General features: G+C 42.7%; 1 protein-coding gene across 2 annotated transcripts in view; it reads left to right on the top strand.

The window, feature by feature from the left end:
- The window catches only part of PROM2 (prominin 2), a 352175-nt gene that overhangs the window by 255342 nt on the left and 74633 nt on the right, over window positions 1-22200 (top strand). For both annotated transcript variants that reach the window (XM_085634097.1, XM_085634096.1), the window contains exons 10-12: window positions 6745-6904; window positions 12313-12465; window positions 21369-21492. In XM_085634097.1, coding sequence (XP_085490223.1) covers window positions 6745-6904; window positions 12313-12465; window positions 21369-21492 — 437 coding nt within the window. The remainder of the gene's footprint in view (window positions 1-6744; window positions 6905-12312; window positions 12466-21368; window positions 21493-22200) is intronic.

The raw sequence follows: 22200 nt of genomic DNA on the forward strand, positions 1-22200 counted from the left end.
CCCAGGCGGAGGTGCAGGGTCCAAGGATGAGGACCTCGGTTTTCTCTGAGTTGAGCTTCTCACTAACAAAGTTGTGACATGCTTCATCATTGGGCTTGCTTACTAACACCCTTGCTTTTAAACCTAGCTGGATGGCCCAGGAATAAAATTTCGAGTAGCTGCACATCCAAGCTAGTTTTAACTTTCACTGGCTGCACTTTTCTTTGGTGATCCCAAAATGTCATTGTTTGTATTGTTTTCCCCTCCCTTTTGCTTCACCCCAGGCATTGGTCTGTGCAGAGGTGTTAGTAAGCAAGCCCAACGATGAAGCATGTCACAACTTTGTGAGTGAGGGCAGTTTTGTTTTCACTGAGCATGTGCCACCGTTTAATCTACACTTTTGTATTCCTTTGTGTGTGTTGTAAGAATAACTCCTTCCCAGAGGCTCTAGCAGAGAAACTCTGAGAAGGAGAAGGCAGACAGGCCTGCAACGCAGAATTCAGGGAGAGGTTCCCCAGGGGAAGAATGCAGGACAGGGGGCATACACTGGTGGGAGGGCCATCACCGGGTTGCCCCGCGTCTTGCAAGGTAGCACCTCCAATTGTGTCCCTAAAGAAATTGGAAACAAAGAAATAGGATAGTAAAGCTTCTCTGATGTAGATTTATTTTTTAGTAGTTTAGGTGGCTACGGTCCTCTCTGCGGAGATCTGTGTATCTGCCCAATATTATTTTAATAAAGGTACGATACAGGTAATTACTGGGAAGATCTGCATGTAATTTCTGGTTACAGTTCTGATTCATGATAAAATAGCTCAGAGAGTTAATGTGCCTGGTGCAAAGTACAGCATGTAAGTGCAGGACACAGATTTGAATTTTATCTAAGATAGATCACGGGGTTAATATTTTTGCTGCAAAGATCCTTTTTTATCTACTATGTTCAGTCCTGATGAAATAGATCAATTAATAATAGACCTACTTTATAAACAGCTCCGTTTTCATTCAGTCTTTCATTCATTGTGACATGATCAAACGTGTTCTAATTGGCAGAAATAGACACACTTATTAAGTGTCAAACAATTTAGTTTGTATTATGCTTTAATTACATTTTTTATTATTAACATATTTACACAATCACATAGAAAGGCATACCCTATTTCAACAGAAAATGCGTAAGTCTACATATCTTACACAGACCCAGAGCCTGAGAAAGTAAAAAACACTTTAAAATGTCTGAATTTTAGCAACTTATGAAGTTACACTGCAGTGATTTTTTTATTTCTGTTGATGTGCTTCTGGGTGTAGCACTCTGATTTGATGTCCAATTGTGATGTTTCTAGTCTCCACCTGTTCCCAGCCAGGACACCTCTTTGCTGCTTCCCAAAGTGAAGCACACTGAATAAGTGTGGGCGCTGTTGATGTGTCCTGGTGTCAGCTCTCTCCACCAGGACATAGTTGAGGCAATACCCTGAGGCTGGCCCTGAATCTAATTTCAGCTCATGAATACTTGCCAGACTGGAACTAGGCCAGTTCCCAGTTCTGTGACAGAATATCGACAACAACAATTTCTACTTACGAGAATATTGTGTCAAAAATATAATCTACAAAAATATTCAGTTTACTTGAATTGAATTGAATGTAATACTTATAGAGCACACTGTCACTCCCAGAAGAGCATCCTGGCGCTAAGCGACCATGAGTGTGACTGTGTGAGCTAAGTCATTCTTGGTGCGTCCTTAGAGAAAGAAACAAATGCCTCACAGAGGGCCTTATGTAGGTGGACTGGCATTTACCACTTCATAAATACCGAATCATACCGACTCGGTATTTATGAAGTGGTAAATGCAATGTAGGTAATGAGTCGGTAAATATTACCGATTCTGAAAAATTCGGTAATTACCGAATCGGTATTTACCGATTCGGTAATGAGGCATACCTTCCCATTGATGGGAAGGTATGCCTCATTACCGAATCGGTAAATACCGATTCGGTAATGGGGGAGCACATGCAAGGGTGGCAGGGTGTCACATTGACACCCTGTTGCACCCCTGATTCGGCCATGTGTGCACATGTGGCGCACATACATGCCCTAAGGGCATGTATGTCTGCCACATTGCACACTTAAACGTGCACAAAAATGCTTTTATTCACCTATTCGTCATTTACCACCAACCTTTAGTTGGTGGTAAATAACGAATCCCCACACCCACCACACACTCCCCCTACATCTCATTTCATGATTCGGTATTTACCGAATCGGTAATTTTACCGATTCGGTAATTTTACCGATTCGGTAAATACCGAATCATGAAATTCTCCCCCTACATCTCAAAGCCAAAATACCGGTCGGTAACGGTATAATTACCGAAAATCGGCCGTTACCGACCGGTATTTGGCTTCCTACATGAGACCCAGAATGAGTAAATAACAAAGGTCATTTGGGATGATGAAAAGCCTGAAAAAGAGAAGGCATCAAAGAATGAGTGAATAGCAAAGATTATCTGGGATGCCAAAAAGCCAGGTCTCGAGCTGCCTTTTGAAGATCCTTTCAGGTTCAATGAGTCTCAGCTTCCTAGGGAGTAAGATTCAGGCCCTTGTACCCAGGAAGGTGAAAGATTTACCACCTCAAGTTTTAAGTCTGTACGTGAGGGGTTTGAGCAGATTGGCTTGTGAGGACCTAAGAGGTTGTCTAGTCATATAATGATGACCCTGGAAATTAGGTGTTTTGGCTCCAGTGCTCTGAAGGCTCTGAAAATGAATAAGAGAGTTGTATAAAGAACTCTTTTGTACACTGGCAGCCAGTGTAATACTTTCAGGGCTGCTGATGGAGAGGAGCGGCGAGTCCCAATCTAGCCTCAGAATGTTGCACCACCTCAAGTTTCTGCAGTGTTTATTTTGAAGAACCTGCATACAAGCTGTTGTAATAGTCCAGTCTAGAGATTATTAAGGCAAAAGGTACTGTTTTTTTAGCCGGTAATGTAAGGTATTGAAAAAAACAGTCTGTATTTTTATGAGACTGAAACAAGTTCCAGCTACTGGTGCAGCTTGTGGGCAGAATGATAGGAATGCATCAAATTCTACACAGAGTTTCTTCACTACCTCGACCTGAGGAGATGGTGGAGGAGTAGCATTAGGCCACCATAGTGCCGGGGTCAAAAAGGTTGGACCTCCCAAGGAGCATAATCTCTGTTTTGTCGGTGTAGTCTTTAAACTACCAAAATATTGTTCACAAAAGATTGTGGAAACGATTATCATCCAAAGGTAAGAATATTCAATTAACATATATAGCATTATAGTAAATGTATTTAAAATATTAATCATTAAAGTAATACATAATAATATAAGCAAAATAAATAGTGTTAAGAAATAATGTTTATATATATATTTATATATATATATATATTAAATATAAAGCCAATAATTAGAACTCTCCCCCTGGTCCTGTGACCTCTTTGAAGCTGAGTCATCAGGCTTCTTTATCTTCCTCTTGTTTTAAGGGGGTTGGGTCATTATTTCAGGATCCAAACTCCCATGACTTCACTGTTGTGCTGTGTGTGCTTTTGTGGTCACACACACCCACTCGGAGCCCCAGCATTTCTGCATGAGCCTTCCTTTCAACTTCTGCCCAAGCAGAAGTTTACAGAACATTTCCCAACAGATTCTCCATTGGGATGGCAGCGGACACAACCAACTTATTTGGGACGTTACTCCTCCCCACTCTAAGCTTACTAAGGCAATTGGATGGAGTTTAGTCTCATTGTCAGCATTGGTTACCTGGTGACCAACACCAGGCATCACTGAAGAAACCCATCTAGCTGCCACCATAGTAACACCGGCACCTGTATCCCTAACAGCCTCTTCTTCAGTCCCATTGATCTTTGGCCTTCATCTATACTTCTCCATGCTTGGAGGTAAAACAGCCAGGGCTTCAATATCCACCCCACCCAGGAAAACTGAAGTAGCTTCAGTGTAACCTCTGGCCTCTCCAGAGTGCACTTACATCCCCACTCCTATGCTAGCCGATCCCTTGGATTGTCCACCTCTGGGGGACATTTTGGAGCATGCTGCATCTCCTTTCTTATGTCCTGGTGGATAACAGTCTTGACATTCCTAGAAGCCTTTGCAGGGTCCTAATTATTAACTTGATAACCGGGTACATCCCTAAATCTAGGATTTGAGGGTTACCCCTGGCACCAGAAACTCAGTTCTGATTCACATTAAACAGAGGACAAAGAAGAGACCTGAGTTTGCGACTGCAGGACCTGCACAAAAGACAGACGCAATACTCTGCATCTGTGGCAAATACCCTGCAACTGCACACCTGCAACTCATCCTAGTTAGTGGGATTACCAATTCACATGTGTCAGTTTTAGGGACATAGCACTGTCACTGGAGCCTGGTTAGCAGGCTCCAGTGCACTTTCAGAGTCATAACCATCAGCATTGGGGCAAAAAGCTTGGGGTTCACCATACAAGAAGGGCTCTTTCCTACAGAGGGCTACACCCATATTGCACAGCAAGCGACACTTGAGATAAATGAACCTAAATTCATTTAGCCATGATTCCTAAGTCCTGTTATAAATAGTTCACAAATGTATTGTAGCCAGCAGATTCTTTCTATTTACATCCCACACAGGGGCAAGCATTTGTTGCCAACAATTCTCGTTCCCAACCAAGGGTTCTTGGGCAAATAATGCCATCAACATCCATTTATACAACCTTTTACCTTGTCTAGACTAGGTATGGAAAATACACATTGTTTGATACATAACATACAACTCCAGGGAACTATATAATGCACCATCCCTGCCAGAGTATTTGTGGTCTGACCAGCCTCCAGGCGAAGCGCCCATACAATCTACTCCAGGCAACTCAGTGTAGGCTTGAAGGGTCCAGGGCCACTAGCAGGTCAGTCCCGCCTCCACCTAACTTCGTGCCCACCAAGATCATTGCCCTGTCAAGAGGTCAAAAACAGACAGGCGGTTTAATTTTTGGGGTAGCCTCGTCCTCTTCTGCTCAAATCAAAGTTTTCGCCTTCTGCTCCAGGTGTGGGTGGGTGTCTGTTTGCATATGATGCGGCCCCCGCCATAGGTCCGGAGCCTCTGGAGAAGTTGACTGCCACCTTGGTCATTGGGCAAAAGACTGTGCTCTCCGGGCCTGCACAGTTCTTAAGGCCCTGATGTCTTCGCATCCCTAGATGATGTCAAAACCCCTTGCGAGAAGCTTCCGAGACCCCCTTAAAAGTTCCTGCCCATCATGCGATTAATGGCAGCCCTCCTCTATGTGCAGAGTACTCCAGCTCAGTCCCCACAGATGTATTGGCAAAGTCTACCTCCTCCTTTATGCAGGGGAGGCAAATTAAATTGTTGGCTCCTAAACTTTAGAATGACCTTACAACCACCTTTCATACAGGAAGTTTTCAAAAACTTTTTTACTAGCTCCTTCTGCTTATTTCCTCTCTTTTTATTTGCAGTGTCATTCGCTTGGTAAATAAATCATTTCCACAGTTCAGATATCACGGGGCCATTGAAGGGGGTTACTAATTTAAAGATTGTCATTGGGCACAGACATCAAGGGAGCTCAGGTTTGACAGAATATTTTTTTTAGTAAGATTCAATTTAATAATTATGGGAATAAAAACTGTCACTGGGTAGTTTTCCACGGTAACTGGAAAAGCCTCAGGAAAACCTTTATCAGTGTCTAGAGAACAAAAATCAAAGCTGACACACATACCTCTATTATGTCACACACGGAAAAGGCGAACTTTTCGCAAATTTGCTTTGAGCGATATAAATTAGGTCTCGCTTTCCGGATTGGTGCATTTACAATTTTGGAAAATTCTCTCGAAATGTTCCCTGAATTACAAATCTTCTCCCTATGGAACTGCAGGTGTCTAGATTTTCCTGGACCAACTATTACACCTGCAAACATCAGTGTGAGTCCATCTCTGCCTCTCTGGCCCTGGCCCCGAGTCACAAAGGTATAGTTAAGTTGAACATATCTGTAGAAATGGCTTGACTAGCAGGCGTAAATTCACTTTTTAATGTCGAAGAGTAATGGCAAATGTGTAAGCACCTACAGCTGAATGGTGTAATGTTACCTACCGGTGAATGCATTCTTTTCTAGGGGAGGAGATTGGTCTTCCAAGGTAAAAAGTGTATTCTAACACATGTCGACTACACATTACCATATTTGCAACGGAGATTGGCTCCTGTTAAGAACAGGAGTAAATACGTTTCCAGCTTGGGAATGTGAACTGAGCTCTACCAATATGAATGGGGAGTAGGCGAAAGCTTTTCTCCACAGGGAACACAAATGGAGAAGCTGAGAAATTAAAATGAAATCTCTGTAAACTGCACAAATGTCAATTTATTTTCGCACTCTAAATCGTACACTGTGTAGAATTAAACACGAAGAATTGATTTTGTATGCACGCGCGTGAGCATTGATAAAAACCTTTCGACAGCTCACTGAATTTGAAAAAAATGTAAAACAGCAACCAAGCAAGTAAACAAATGTTTGTTGGTAATTATTTAATAACACTCAAAGGACACGTGTTAATTTTATTGTCTCCCCCTCCCTCTGATTCCTTCTCTCCTCTCTCATCTTTTCACTTCCCACTAACCCATCGCCATTGTTTCTGTTTATCACCATTCTCACTTGTACATATCACACCTTCTCTCTGCCTCTTTCTTTCTCTTCTCATCTCTCATATCCCACCTATGTATCCCTCCTTCCTACCCTCTGCTTTTGTTTCCATCACTTGCAGGCACACTGAGGGCCCTGGATAGGGCTGAGGCTGATGTCCGAGCCATTGCTGGAAACCTTCGGCTGGACCGCCTCATCTCCCCCCTCAGCACGGCCCTGTCAAAGGGTGAAGTTCAAAGCACCAAGTATGGGGAGGAAGTGAAACGCTATGACCACTACCGGTGAGAGAGGGGGATATGGGGATGGACAGGGAGCGAGCAGGGAGGGAGCGGCACGGTAGAATGAAGTGGAAGGGAATTGGAAAGGGTGAGATGGGAAGGTGGTGGTCAGGGCTGGCTTCAGCGCTGGGGAAGCCTGGTGCAACAATATGTTTTCGCGCTCCCCCCCTCCCCCCCCCCCACAATGACCTCATTCTCCACGGATTCCCTGACTACCACCTTCCAATAGTGCCCCTCATCCCTCCGTAGCCCCTCTCTCACCAACAATCTATTTGTTTTATAGGATACTCATACTAGTGTAGGGTTTCAAAGCGCTTTACATCACACACATTATACAGAGACAATGAATCATATGTGTGTTGAAATCCGCCTATAAGAAATGTTGCATAAGACATTGAGGAGTGTAGGAATCACGTCATCTATATTAGTAGGCAGTATATTTTAAAAGTGTTTGATCCGAAGAAGCACAACCTCAGGATTTTAAACGTATCACTGCGGTTTGGTGTGACTTTACTAATAAGAATGCATTTCTACCCAAAGGAACCCTTTTTAGCAACATTGGGATAATGAAATACTGGAGAAACAAACATAAAATTCTAACCTATACCATGCAGTATGCATGCAGCTCTTTGATGACAGTTCATAGGTCACTGTGCTTTAATAGGATTGTAATTTATGAACTGCAAATAACAAAATGATCTCTTTGACAAAAGCAGTAACCCCCTGAGCTAGCCACATAAAATACAGTTCTGTGATCTGCATAGTATACGTTCTTTACAGTAGTCATATTAACCCTCTGTGCTACTTTATGATGAGTCAAAACTGCCATTAGACAAAACTCTGATCTTGGCTCCAGCAGGAACATTAATCACCAGAGCTATCTTCGCATTTTTATTGTTGCCTGAAAACTGGGAGTCACACAAGGAACTCTGCAGCAGGTACTTTTGAACACATATGTTATTTCTAAACACAGCATCCCGCACCACCCGAACCTCCCCCTCAACCCTACCCAGAGTCAGTGCCAGGAATGGCTGCACTGGTCACACCGCCCTAAAGCTGGCCTTGGGGATGAGGGAGATGAAACAGAGAAAAGCAGGAGATTGGACAGGAAGAAAGGTAAATGAGCTGGAAAGGAAGAGAGGGCAAGAATATGATTAGATAGATAGAGATCGACAGGAGTTGATTGGACGGAAAAAGATGGAGATGAGGGGATTGGACAAGAAGAAAGGGAGAAGAGAAAATTTGGACAATAAGAGAGGGGAAAGGATGGATTTTGATGGGATGGAAGGGATACTGAAGAAATGCACCCTAGAAGGGAGATGAGGTGGGGGTTGTGAATGCCAGGTCTCAAGGGGCTTATTACGAGCAGCGCAGCACGCAGGGCAGCTTAGACTCACCCGCTAGACACCTGGTAACGCCGAGTGGCCATGAGCATTCACCTACCCTTTATTTATTCCCTCGGGGATACAAAGTATCATAGCAGCCGGGTGGCACTCTACATATGTAACAAATATTTTACTATAAGATATTTCTGCTAGTTACAGATCACTGAATAAAAACACATTTACAAATTTTGTTTTATACATTGAGAATGTGTACAGTTTAATGGAATGGAAATATTACTTCTCATAGCGTGAAAAGTTACAGTGTAGCATTTTTCAAGCAGCCATAAGCCAAGTTACAAAAATAGAGCAGTCATTTGGCATGTTTTACCTCTGTGAGATTTGCTATACTGCAGTCAAAGCCATAAAAGCTCTCAGTAAAAGGTGTCTAGATTTGAACACAGTCAAAGCCTGCAGGACTCACCTGAAACTGTAGGAGTCATCTCTTTTCCATGAGTGGACATTAAAAAAATTACTGAATCAATAAAAGCAAACTTATTTCATGTATCACAAAAACAACATAAGTAAACATGCCCTCACTTATATCGCGTTTCTTTGCAATCACCTGAGCAGTATGATAAAGACTGTCAGCCAATGAGCAACCTGTTTTGTTCTCAGCACCTTTTATCACCTATTCCTCCTTCTTGCTGTTGATGAATTATCTCACTGTCATTCGTTCTCTCACTGCATCCACCTCCCTCGACTCCTCATCCACACTCATGCTCCTACATACATCCCCTCAACCAATCCACACTCTGCAGCTCTAGGTACGCTCGCGGGCATGCTGTTTGCACTCTTTCTACTCTTACCATCCATCAACTGTCACCATTCATTCTCACAAATTACATCCATCCTCAACCGACACATCCAATGTCCTCTCTCACATCCACTGTTTTGCATCCAGTTGCACCCGCTTTCATGGCCCTCATTCACTTTCGTGCTCCACTTACGCTCTTGCGTCCCATCCTCGTGCACGCCACACATTCATTCTCTTGCCCCACACCCTCAATCGCATTTGCGTCCTGTGTCATACCCCCATATTTAACCTTTTACTTTTGCGCAATTCTCCAAGGCCATCCTCTCTCTGTTTTTAGTACCAAAGGACAAAGTATGAGTTGCCCTTTTTCCAGAAGTTACACAAAAATATGAGGCTTTGAGTAGTATCTTTTTAATTCAGGAACTTTGTTTACATTTTTTGGTTGTCTCCCAATATAAATCCAAGTCCTCCATAACCCACCCCTTCTGTGACAAGAATGGTCTCTACTTTTTCAGTAAATGTAATTTGATTACGTTTTTATAGAGTTTGCTTTGCCCAGGTCACTACTTCATGGAACTATGAAAGGGCTGCATTAGCCACTTTCACATCCAAGCATGAAGATGCAAAATCCAAGCTAACAAAGAGGACAATATAGATAAGTTGCAACAGGCGGGTGCCCGTGATAGTAGCTAGATGTGGGTAGGGTCAGTCACATGTCTAGTTCTGCCTAACATGTTACTTTTTCTGGTTCTGTGTAACACTCTTCGTTGGAATCTGCATCTGCCTAATTTATGTCTTTAACTTTGAAGAAATGTTTGTTTGGAGGAAAAAATCTCTAGATTGTGTTGTCCTCATGTTGCCCTTGGTTCAAGAATTAATTCACAACCAAATATTACAATTTCCGCTGGATTAATGTCATTTGCGATAAACAGACATAAAAATAGTTCATGATGAATGGCAGCTTCATACGGAATATTTAATACCTCCTTCTCCCTTTCCTACTCACCCCAAAGTTTAAGAATTTAACACAAGCAGCTTCCATTGTATTAGAGGAAACTAAATTGCCTGGCTATGTTTGCCTGGCTATGTTTCAGCCTCACTTCCCTGTTTCTGATTCAGTGGCCTTCTTTCCTATTCCTGTGCTTGTCCTTCTCAAGAACATCTTGGGGCCGATTCACAGAACTAACTTAAGATAAAATCCTAAACTTACTACTTTTGGTATTCACAGAAGTTAGGATTTTGTCTTAAGTTTGTCTTAAGACAAACTTAAGACAGATTTAAGACAAACTTAAGACAGACTTAAGACAGACTTAAGACAAACTTAAGACAGATTTAAGACAAACTTAAGACAAAATCCTAACTTCTGTGAATACCCATAGTAGTAAGTTTAGGATTTTGTCTTAAGTTACTTCTGTGAATCGGGCCCAGAGTCTTACACTGCCCTGAATAAATGATTTATTCTTCCACTGCTGACTTCAGATCTCCCTTATCAGTTTCTGCGAGCAAGATGTCTATTTTTCCTCTTGCACTCTCACTCCTTCCTATCGCCCTCCCTTCTCGAAATGCAGCAAGTGCATTGCTCATAGACATTTCTAACTCTCGTTGACTACATTTAGTCCATCACATTACTCTTGTGAAGCATATCCTTTTTCCCGCCCATGTGTCCACATCCAGTCCCTTGATCGCCACCATCTCAGGTAGGTTGATCAGTTCCGGGGCACTCCATGCCCTGGGAGGTCTATGCCTCCGAGGCAGAGTCTAGAACCAGCAACGTGACTGTCACCATCTGCCATGTTTGAATATCCTCTTAGGCCCTATCATCCATCTGGACCATTGAAAGACATATCTCCTCAGCTATCAACCATTCCCTAGCCCCCCAAACCACAGGGATATAGAAGGGCCTCCTGGGTGTGTTCAGTGTATCATAATTCTGCGCTTTGCTAAAAACAATACCAGTGAAACATTTTGGTGCAGCTTTGATTTTTTTAAAATGCTTTTTCAATTGTTGTCACCCATTGCACGCAAGCATCTTAAAATGATTTTGCCTATGTCAAGATGGCCACTCATGTGTCTGGCTCCAACATAAGGTTTTGCTTTATTTTTACAAATCCCACTCAGAAATGCCTACCACAAATGCACACATGCATGATGGCCATCTTTGAACAGGATTTATTAAAATAAACCAAAATGCATTAAAAGGTGGCCTCCATAGATGCATGTACATCCACGGCAGCCATCTTTGAAAGTAATTTGTTAAAGTATTTGAAATGCATTCAATGTTGGCGGCCGTGAATGCGTGTGCATCCGCACCAGCCCTCTTTAAAAAGCATTTAGTAATGTTTTTTAAATCCTTTATAGTATATCTACTGCAGATGAGTGCACATTTCCAGGAATAATCTAACCTTTAAAAAAAAAATAAAAAAAAAAAAAAAAAAGCATTGGCAAGTCAAGTATTTTCACTACTGATACTTATCGGTTTTGCCAATTCTTGGTTCACTTGTTCTTGAGTAGGTCAAATATGTGTAACCTATGCCTGCCAGCAATTGAGTAAGGAGTTTAGAGGGTATTCAGCGTTGGCTCCTGCACCAAAAAGCTAAAAAAACAAATAGTATTTTGCAATACCACTGGCTCCCAAAACAGTGGCCATCTGTGAAAACATGCATTTTAATTTGTATGGAATTGATATACATTTTCAGGGCATTTTTCTGATTTTTCAAAGTAGCAATTCAGAATTTCATAGACGCATTTTCATCACATACCCATGAGCAGAAAAGCTCTATAGCCATTGGGCCTCTGAGCACTGTATGAGAATGCCTCCGAAGAACAAAGAACATTAAAACCTACAGAATCATTTAGAATTTCGAAAAATATAAGATTTAAACAACAGAAACTGATGGCAATGGCCTGAAATTCTTGACTTAACATTGGTCATTTTATGCATTATTACCCATTGCCAACAGAAAGCTACAGTGATTATACACTCGCATTGTTAAGCCCGAATTTAATAACTCCTTCTCAAGAAAATAAGGGGACTCCCATTGACATCTGTTTCCTTTTAATTCCCGTTCAGAATAATTAGTCTTAGTTGTGTTGTAGCTATGTCATGTATTAACATGAGATGCAAATAAAGTTCTATGCAATTTAGACTAATGTGACCTGGTTGGGAAGTGGAGATAGAGAGGTCCAGAAGGCCCAAAAGAATCAGGAAGAATTTTAGGCTGGCTGTAAACAGTGAGTCTCAATCATGATCTAATTTTCTCTTCTTCCCCCAGGTGGATTGTGGGAATTGTTCTTTGCAGTGTTGTGCTTCTGATCATCGTCTGTAACCTCGTGGGAGTGTCACTGGGTTTGTGGGGGCTCTATCTGCGAGGGGATCCAACGGAAGATACCTTTCAAGGGGAGACCGGCGCATCAGTACTAATATCGTAAGTTGTCCCTCGGGTGCATCTACATTTAACAGTCGACAGAATCGATGAGCTGGCTACAGAGGAGAGTGGCCTCCCAGGTATCCTCTGGAGCAGTGGTTGTCAACCTTTAGACTTCTGTGGACCCCACTTAATCATTACTGAAGTCTGGGGACCCCCTCTGAATCATTTTTGGAATGCAGGGACCCTCCCTGAGTCATTATTGACTACTGCCTAAGAAATATCTATGGTTTGAACAGCAAAACAATACACAAGAACACAGAAACAAGCATCTGAAGGTCTCTCTGTTAGGGAAACCCTAAGTCTCTGCATAGTACCTCGGGGCAAAAAATGGTGCATATAACGTTCTGAAGAGTGAATAAATGAGTTAGTAAGTGAACTCATTACTAAGTGAGTAGTCAAGAGATTTAGGGAGGGAGGGAGATGCACACATAAAGCTACCTGGCATTGCTGGCTAATTCACTGTAGGAACTCAAGTCTTTGAGCTCTTGACTTGCATTGCCGTCAAAAGAGGAATGTGTCTACAAACCAGGAACCAATGAGACATATTCACACCTGCTATTGGACAACGTGTAAATTACGGACAAAGTCAGCTACTGTGTAATGCATGAGCGTTGAACCTCATAGGTGTGATAACTAGGTGTGGGCACTCGACGGTAATCCGTAGAGTTACATAAGAACTCCACAAGATTCTGCAGAAATCCGTCAACGGGTGGAAAATAGGCATCTCTCGCTGCTTGTACTGCAATTTAGTGGCAGTAGTGAGAGCAGCGCTGAAAAATCAACGCGAACAGCATGTGGTGTACAAGAGCGCACAGGCATTAGACTCGATTTTGCTGCCAGTTGAGTAGAAAATCTATTTGAGCGGCTGCAAATCTACTTGAGAAGCAACCATTGACTGCGGCCGCTCACAACAGATCACAACCACCCACATTAGAAAATGGCACTAAGAGATGCTAAATCTCCCTTGCATTTCTGGAGGCTTGCGTGAAAAAAGTCCGCCATGCGGTGATTGGTAGAATTTGTCAGAACTCCGGTTTACTCTTGTCACCAAATTCTGCCAATTTCGCAGGCAAAATGAAACATTCAGCCTAACCCTAGTGATAACCCGCATGTGATGTGATGGAACTAAGGACCCCAATGTGTCTACCAAACTCGTTGAGTTCTAAAGAGCAAAGGAGGGTGTATTATTTCTTTTATTTATGATTTTTATATATCATGGCTTCTACTCCTGGGCCGTCAGTGGACTTTACAATGACATTAGCTTGAGACCAAGGACTTTGAATAAAATTCAGCACTGCAGTAAAAGCAAACATGAGCACACTGAACCTTAAGACCATTCCAACAGGTAAGAAACAAGAGTTTTAGGCAGAAAATTAGGGGGAGTAAGAAGCATCGGAAAGGCTATTGAAGAAGATTAATCAAGTGCAAACGAAGGAAAGAGAAGTTACGATGTAGAGGCTGAGATAGGAGCTGAATGGTGGAGTGTTTTTGTGACATATCAGGATATAGGGAAGAGAGTTACACAAGGGCAGAGAAGCGGCTGAAAATGGTTTGGTTGCAGCAGAATATGATTCGAAAATGTTGGATTCCAATCAAGAGACTATTTGCTTCTGAGTTTTTTGTCTCACAAGAGCTCTATGGGGAGGAATGTAGGTAGCACAGACACCGTCAATGAAGTCTGTGAAGGTGAGAAACATAACTTGTATCTGATTGTTGGTAGTTAATGACATTCTCTCAGAATTAGATCTAATTGATCATATTTTTTCGAAATGGCGGCAAGTTTAACCACTGTGTAGGACAGCCTTTATCGGTGTGAGGGAGTTGTTGCCTAGATGTAGATGGTTCCAGTAGTGTATTTTGGTTTGAAATATGGTGAAGAAACCAATTTTATTTATTGAGAATAATGTAGTTCTGGCAGTTTTTGCTCAAAGTTTCAATGCAAATAAACTTTATTTCGTTAATTTGTTTGATAAACCATAAAAGCACAACAGCTAAAAGCATTCCATCAATATATGATTAATACAATTCGATAAAACAAAACTAATTCCCACTTGATATTTACTCCCCTCAATCTAAAAGGAATAAAATATTTCGGAGTAAATTGCATATAACAGACAGGGGCAGCTCCTCCGTTCTTATCCTTGGCTTCAATGAGATGTAAACTCTCCTTGACGTGGGATAGCCACTGTATGTGCCTGGTCTACTGCATGCAGTTCCTAAGTATTTCGTGGGTTAGTTGGCCCTCAGGTTTTGTCCAAACCGGCCACCATAGTAGCAGCGGTTTGAGCTCTTTGATGTCTGTGATAGGCTGAAGGCCCAGCTCCATGTGTACAATACCCCCCCGGTGCTAGAATGTAGGGCCACTATTAGTTTTTCAGAAATGTGTCCTCTTTTCTTTGTAGGGTCTTATAGTCCCCCAGCCCTCAGGCACCTGCTTCATATGTTGTGGCAAATACTGCCTTAATGGTATAAAGCGTTAGCATTTCTGATGCAGGTTTCCAGTCTTAATTTTTCACCAAAGCTAACAATTCTTTCATTGTTTCTGGACATATTAGCCGCACTAACCTCTTTGCACTCCTATTATCAGAAAACCTCAATCCTAGGTAACAGAATTGTTTTTTACTTGCAATCTTGCTGGCTTTTAGAAAGAAGGGATATGTTTTGCTTTTTTTGCTTTGACATGATATAGTAAAGGTTTTTCCCTGGTTTATCTTCAGATCAATACTTTCCATAAAGTCATAAAAATAAACAGTAAGAATTTGCAGACTTGCTGAGGTTTGGGCCAGAAGAACTACGCCATCTGCTTATAACAGATCCCAATCAAGGGGTGTTGCCTCTGAGTATCTGTAATTTCTCATCTATTCCATTTTTCTAACACAAACCCCTGTCTTATGCCTCTGTGTATCTTGATTGGTCTGGTCCACCATGCATTTCGTACCGTACTCATGTAGTTAGGTTACTATACATGCAAGCAAGTATTGAGATAATTTCTTTCAGAGCCCTTAGAGCATACATGCACTTTCATAATATATTATGATTCACCATATCGAAATCACTGCTTAGGTCCATGAAGCACATGTACAGATTGCCCGCTCTAGCCTTGAAGTACTTCCCAATTAGGAGATTTAAATTAAGGCATTGTTCCAGGAACCCTAAGCCCCTTCTGAATCCATACTGTGCTCATGTAAAATATTATCTTCCTCTGCCCAGTCCTCTAATCTTGCTAAAAGGGCCATCCCTAGAATTTTATCTGGGGAGTCACGCAGCGAAATGGGTCTATAACATCTTGGATCTTGTTCGAGCCCTTTTTAAATATAGGAATGATTAAAGATTCAGACCATGTAGGTGGTACTCTGCCCGATCCAGCTGGATTAGAAACAGTGGTAAGCAGAGGGGCCCAGAGGTCTGGAAGATATTTATACACATCAAAGAACTCCATCCGGGCCATAAGCTTTACCCAGTGTAGATTTAAATAATGCTCTTTGGCTCTCTTCTAAGGTAAAAGTAATACCAAATTCAGTTATATCTATTAATGGCCCTTCCTCTTGGACTAGGTCTAAAGGGGGTGAAAATATTGATAGGAAATGATCCACCCAAGCTCCTGCTAAGATGTAACTCTCAAGGTTAGGGATAGAGCTATCTTTAAGAAAAGGGGTATTAATAATTTAATAAAATAATACATTGTCCTTAGTTTCGGCAGCCTGCACTACATCAGCCCATGCTGTCTCTAGGAGAGCTTTCTTTCTGGCTACAATAGCCGCTTTATAGCATGCCCTACAGTGTTGAATCACTACTCAATTCCTTGGTTGGGCATGCAGCTGTTTAATCAGATCCCTTCTCACCTTTGTGCAATTATGGTCAAAACACCATCCCTTGAACCCTTGTCTTCTATATTTAGTAGCTTTACTCAGACACTGATTAATAGAATTGGAAATCGAAATGTGAGCATCGATAATCAGTGCTTGGTCTGTGTCTCCCTCCAAAAAGGAGAGGAAATGATCTTTATTCCCCTTATTAGCTCTGACATAAAGTTGGCAGGGTCAACTTCAGGCCATTCAATTCTTATAGTATTTTGCCCAGGTGGTTTAATATTTATTATTTTTGCCAGACGCACATTCATGGGGCAGTACAATTAAAGGGTTATGGTCACTAACACATTTTGTTTCCACAGCCAGGTTAATTGGACTCACCCCATCGTTTCTAGACACCAATCTATGATCAATACTACTTTGCTCCCTAGTCCAGATGAAGATGGGAGGGTTAATAACGCCACCTACAATTTGGGGATTCATAAAAATTATATTGTATTTACAAGCTAGCTTATTCAGCGAGGCATCATAGTGGGAGTAACTAAAGTGATCCACGTCTTCTTTGATGGAATCAGTTAAACCGCATACCTTGCTCAAAGCTGCATTGCATTTAGACAAATTGAAATAATCAGTCCATATTATAAACACATCCTCCACCTTGACTGAGAGAACTCCCTTCAATGCATTACCCATGTCTTCTACTACCTTAACCCTTGTGTTGTCAAATGTGATGTTATAGTGATTTATTACTAAGATATCAGGATTTGTATCCGATCTTAATAAGACAAACCGATAGTAAGGTGAGGCGAGAGAGGTTTTGAGTATCCTAAAATGGGCATTAGTGGAAATGAGTACAGTTAACCCACCCTTTGCCATACCCTGTCTAGATTCTACAGAAGGTCAATGTTTAATATGCAATTATATGGAAATATAAGGGTCATTTATAAAACCAAGAGATTTCACTTCTTCACCAGATTCAAAAGAAAATAACTTCCATTTGAATTTCGTCTGGTCAATGTGACACGCATTTTGCTGAAGTTCTCTAGCAATGAGGAGGTTTTTAGGTTTAATTGATGTTGGATTTGAACGCATTGGAAGACGACAATTTTTATTGCTTCCTTAAGATTGCTTGAGAGTGAGATTGTCGGTGTTGGGATGTGAATGTCTGAGGCCCGGTTGTGCTCTCCCGTCCTAAATGCCTAGCTGCGAGTATCTGTCCTACTGTTTTGTTTGGTAATTAAGTATGTGCACAGAGGCCTAAGACTGTCCTTTCACATGAGTGAGATCCTGGGCCTGTCTTCTGACCTGGAGGGGCACACCAAGCATGCCCTCATTGTGCTGTCACTGGACTACTGTCACTGGTTTAGCATGTAGACCTGTGGTGGCAGTTTGCTATGTTTTGTGCATCAGTAGTTGTGACCAGGTCTTTATATCTCTGTCACTGAAGTAGAAGCCTACTGGCACACATATGTAAAGGTTGACTTCTACATGCTAACCCAAATCCTAGTGCTAGCATCCCATGATATGTTGTGAGTGTTTATGTATGTGGCCTAAATGGTACATTAATTGTGTGCATAATGTGCCAAAGTGATTGAGGCATGTTTTGGATACCCTAGCCTGATGCTATGCACAAAATGGAGGTGAGGTTGTTTTCTCAGACAGGGCTTATGTATTGCTGACAGTCCTGAAGCTGGAGGGAGTAGCCATAGATACTGAAGTGGAGAGAAAGAAGACAATGGTCCTTAAGAAATTTGATTAGGCATTTTGCTGAGAGGAGCTGCTGATTAGTCTTCCTGTCGACTTCCACTTGATAGTTGGTGAAGGTGGTAGGTTCTCAATTTTCAAATTCCTTCACATTAACAAAACATTTACAAATTTTCAGTTTTTTTATTTTTTTAGTGACATAATATTCATAAATATGTTAATTTTATTTAATTTCCAAGCAGTGTCGGACTGCCTGAGCTGGGGTCGCAGATCCCCAGGGGTACCAGGACCACAGATAAAGAACCACAGGTCTAGGGTAAGCCAGAAGCAGAAAGACCCCGGTGGTGCTGGGGGTCTACCAGGAAAAGGAAGACAGAGGAGGGCAATCTCTGAACCCCAGAACTGAGCGGTATCAGTCTCTGGTATTGCAGTTCTGGGCTGAGTTGTGGATATGCAGCTAACCTTCCCAACTATGACTGACCATGCCACTGTCCAAGAAATGCGACTTCAGATGACTTTGCCACTAGGCCAAGAAGTGTGACTGCAGCCAATTTTGTGCTGGCAGCAGTCCTTGCCACCTTGATCAAAAAGGGTGCGTGTGAATTCTTGGTAGACCTATACCGCAGGGTAACTGGATGATACTTGTGACCAAACTACATGCAAAGTCAGAAGGCATGCCTCCCCGCAGCACCCCTTATGATCATACAAATGCTGTAGAGCTGGTTTTATGATTTGTCATACTGGCAGCAGTTTCTCCTACTGTTTTGTCACAGTAATAAGACCTGAGTGATGAGCGTGACAGATCTGTATGCTCATGGCACCATATCCACCAGTCTGGTTTCGTAAGTTGTATATGCTTCTATATTGAGATGACCTATACCAAACAACCCCAGCACCAATGGCTGAGGCCCAGTAGCCCGTGCTTATCCCCATTGCCACCTGAACGGGGTCTGACAGTCAGCGAAGAAGGTGATTTTCATATAAAACTGGGTGTCATCTGGGTATTGTTGGATGGACATAATCCTCCATAATGCCACTCAGCATCTCTCTGTATAAAGTGAACAGTGTGGGAGCCGGAAGGTACCCCCTCAGGATTCTGCAGGAGACCAAGATGGGGTAAGAGCTGGTTTTGCCTCAGGTAACAAATTCGCAGACCCTCACCTGTATTCCATAATCCCATTACAGTGTTTTTTGGGTTTGCTAGTCCAATTGTTGTTTTGTAAGCGAACAAAGGCTGCAACTCTCAGAACGCATTTGTTTCTTAAATGAAAGTCCAAAACTGGAAGCCCATAATTATATTGATAGGGTAGCTATGAGGTCACCTATCCTATGGTAAGACTTGTCACAATACATAGTAGGTAAAAATCGAAGCAAAGCAGCCACTCAGTGTAAGACTTAGGGCTCGATTAAGATGTCTGTTGGAAAGGCTCCGAACAGGATTCGGATTTGGTGAATCCTATTCGGAACCTATGTTTCCGATAATCGGACACATTTCCAAGCGACCAATTACAATGGAAGAAATCGCTCGGGCTGTCTGAATTGGTTCTGAATGGCATTCGAACAGCCCGAGTCGTTCGGAGCCGTTTTGTAGAGCTCTATGGACACTGTTTCTGGAAACCAGTGATTACAATGACCGATTTGGACAGCCGTTCCGAGCCGGTCTGCCCGACACAAAACACTGTTGGAATCTGACTTTGAGGGCCATTAGCAGGCTCCCTTTCACCCAGAGGCCTCTGGTTGGGGCCCGTGGGGAAGCCATGGGCCCCCTCTTTACCACCATGTACAGTGTGGCAGGCGCCATGAGGTGCCTGTAACAGGGTGCATGGTTTTCCTCAACCACCATTTTTTTCAATGGGAGTCTGTGTTTTCGTTCGGAACACAGGCTCCCATTGGAGTCAATGCGAGTCCGACCGAACGATGTTGGGAAGCATCGTATTTGGTCGATCGGACTCGCATAACCAGAGTCTTTCAAAAACGATTCCGAATCCGATTTGGTCGGAAGAGTGTCCGAATGACATTGTAATCGGGGCCTTAGTGTTGTACCTTTAGGTTGTTAAAACAAAACACAATATGACAGAATACGATGGCCTTTTCAAGAACATCTGTGTCTTTCCCCTGGTGTACATCAGACATACATTGTATTCATACTCCCCATGTCTTGTGTTTGTATTATGCATAGTTAGGTCTATAAAGTATGAGAGTCTGCTTATCTTAGGTGTGTAAATTAATTCATGTGACGTACATGCAAAGAACATCTGTCTACCTGCTGCAAATGGGCTTTGCTGGGATTTTTTTTAAAGTGAATATTCCTGATCATGTTATATGCTGTACGTGTTGTGTCATAATTGTGCACAGCATGGCGGCCAAAACATTCCTATTGTTAGGATATCTCTATGTCTATTGTAGGGTCCTATATGGGCAGTAAAAACACATCTGGCTCAATCACATGAGCGGGCAACCTCAACTCCTGGTTTTAAAGTATATCTGATGTGAATGTGAAGGCTTTCTCATATATTCTATACATAGCCATTTGGTTTGTAAGTTTGAGCGAAGAAGTCCCTAATATAAGGCGGCTGTCACAGCTGCAGTGTTAAAACATAGACTTACTCATTTATAAATGTGCAGATAAACAAGTTATGTGTTCCCTGAGATGACACAGAGGTGAGCAGGAATGGAGGGTGTAGGTAACACGAGAGTCGGAGGCGAGAGGTCTTCAGACATTCAATAAACTTCAGAGGGCTGGTGGCCAGAGAGGCTCGCCGAAGTACAGGGTTTGTATCGGCTGTGACCACCCTCTCCCCTTGTGGCGCCAGGGATGCTCAATGTGTATTTATTTCACCTGGCTCATCTCCTGAATTTTACTGAGGCAGGAATCCAGTGCTTAATTTGTAAAAAACAAAAAAATGAAGTGTCGGGGCCCTTCTCGGAAAGCTACTGCAGCCGCACCATGCAATGCCCCAGGCAGTACTGCCAGTGACAGTACCCACATAACACCTAACCATAACTCTCCTACAAGTGTGACAATTCAGACTATTTCAGGTCACACAAATCTATAATAATGTGGTGAGAATCTGGTATTATTCATTTTCAATGCCATTTGACTGAATAAACACAGCTGTTGTGCTCATCTCAGACAGCGCCACCATGTGGTGGACTGTCACTAGAGCCGGTGCTGACAATTGAGTGCCGGTGCGGAGTACCGGGAACCAGGAGCTCAAATTAAGCACTGAGGAAGCATATCATGACTCCCTGTGAAAACCAGTGAACGGTGGGATGGAGGCCTGCATTTGAGCGGACCACTATCCCAGCATTCACGTTTGTAACACGCCTGCTTTGTGATTACGGATACATCTCTCTACACTCACATTTGTGACGTTCTCTTTTCAGGGGTGCTGGACTCAGCTTCTTCTTCTCCTGGCTGCTGATCCTGCTGGTCTTTGCCACATTCCTGGTTGGAGGGAATGTCCAAACGCTGGTCTGCAAGTCATGGTCCAATGGGAATATTTACAGGGTAAGTCTAACTTTCTGACCTGAGACAACTGAGATATGGTCAGTGGCAGTGCCAACGTCATAAGTGGGCAATGCAGAGTAAGTGTAGCATTCTGGCAAGGGACAATGGAAATGTGCACTAGGATCTTAACTTTCAGACCTCGAGCAATGGAAACGTGCAGTTGGACGATGGAAACGTGCAAAGTAAGTGCACTTAAATAACTGGGACAATGGAACCGTGCAGAATGACTACAAACATACACAGGGAGTGTAACTATCAGACAGGGGCAGGGTCGGATTGGTAAGGTTAGCACTGGGGCAATGGCAGAGGGGCCGGTGTCCAAGTTCCAGCTGTGGGCTGCTTTTTTGGGCAGTTGGGGGGGCGATTTGGGCTGTGTCTGTGTTGTTTGGATGCCGCCAGCGGCCCAGTGGGTGCCTGAGCGGCTTTTCTGGAGGCAGATGGGCGTCCATTACCTCCCTTTTATCCACGGGCAGAGGTGTCACTTCCTTTCTCTCGCTGGGCCAGCCCATTAATGTATGCATATTGAGCGGGGGCAGGGGGCCTGAGCAGAAGTGGCCTCACTTCTTTTCAGGTGTGTTTCACCAGTGTGAAGTATTCTGTGCTTTTTTTTTATTTAAGTAAACATAAGAAAACATGCCGATGTTAGAGCCCCCCCTTCCCTTTTTTTTTTATAAAACGTCGCCGAAGCAGTGTTTTGCAAAGACCATA

The sequence above is a fragment of the Triturus cristatus genome, chromosome 11 (assembly GCF_964204655.1).
Source record: "Triturus cristatus chromosome 11, aTriCri1.1, whole genome shotgun sequence".
Taxonomy (NCBI): Eukaryota; Metazoa; Chordata; class Amphibia; order Caudata; family Salamandridae; genus Triturus; species Triturus cristatus.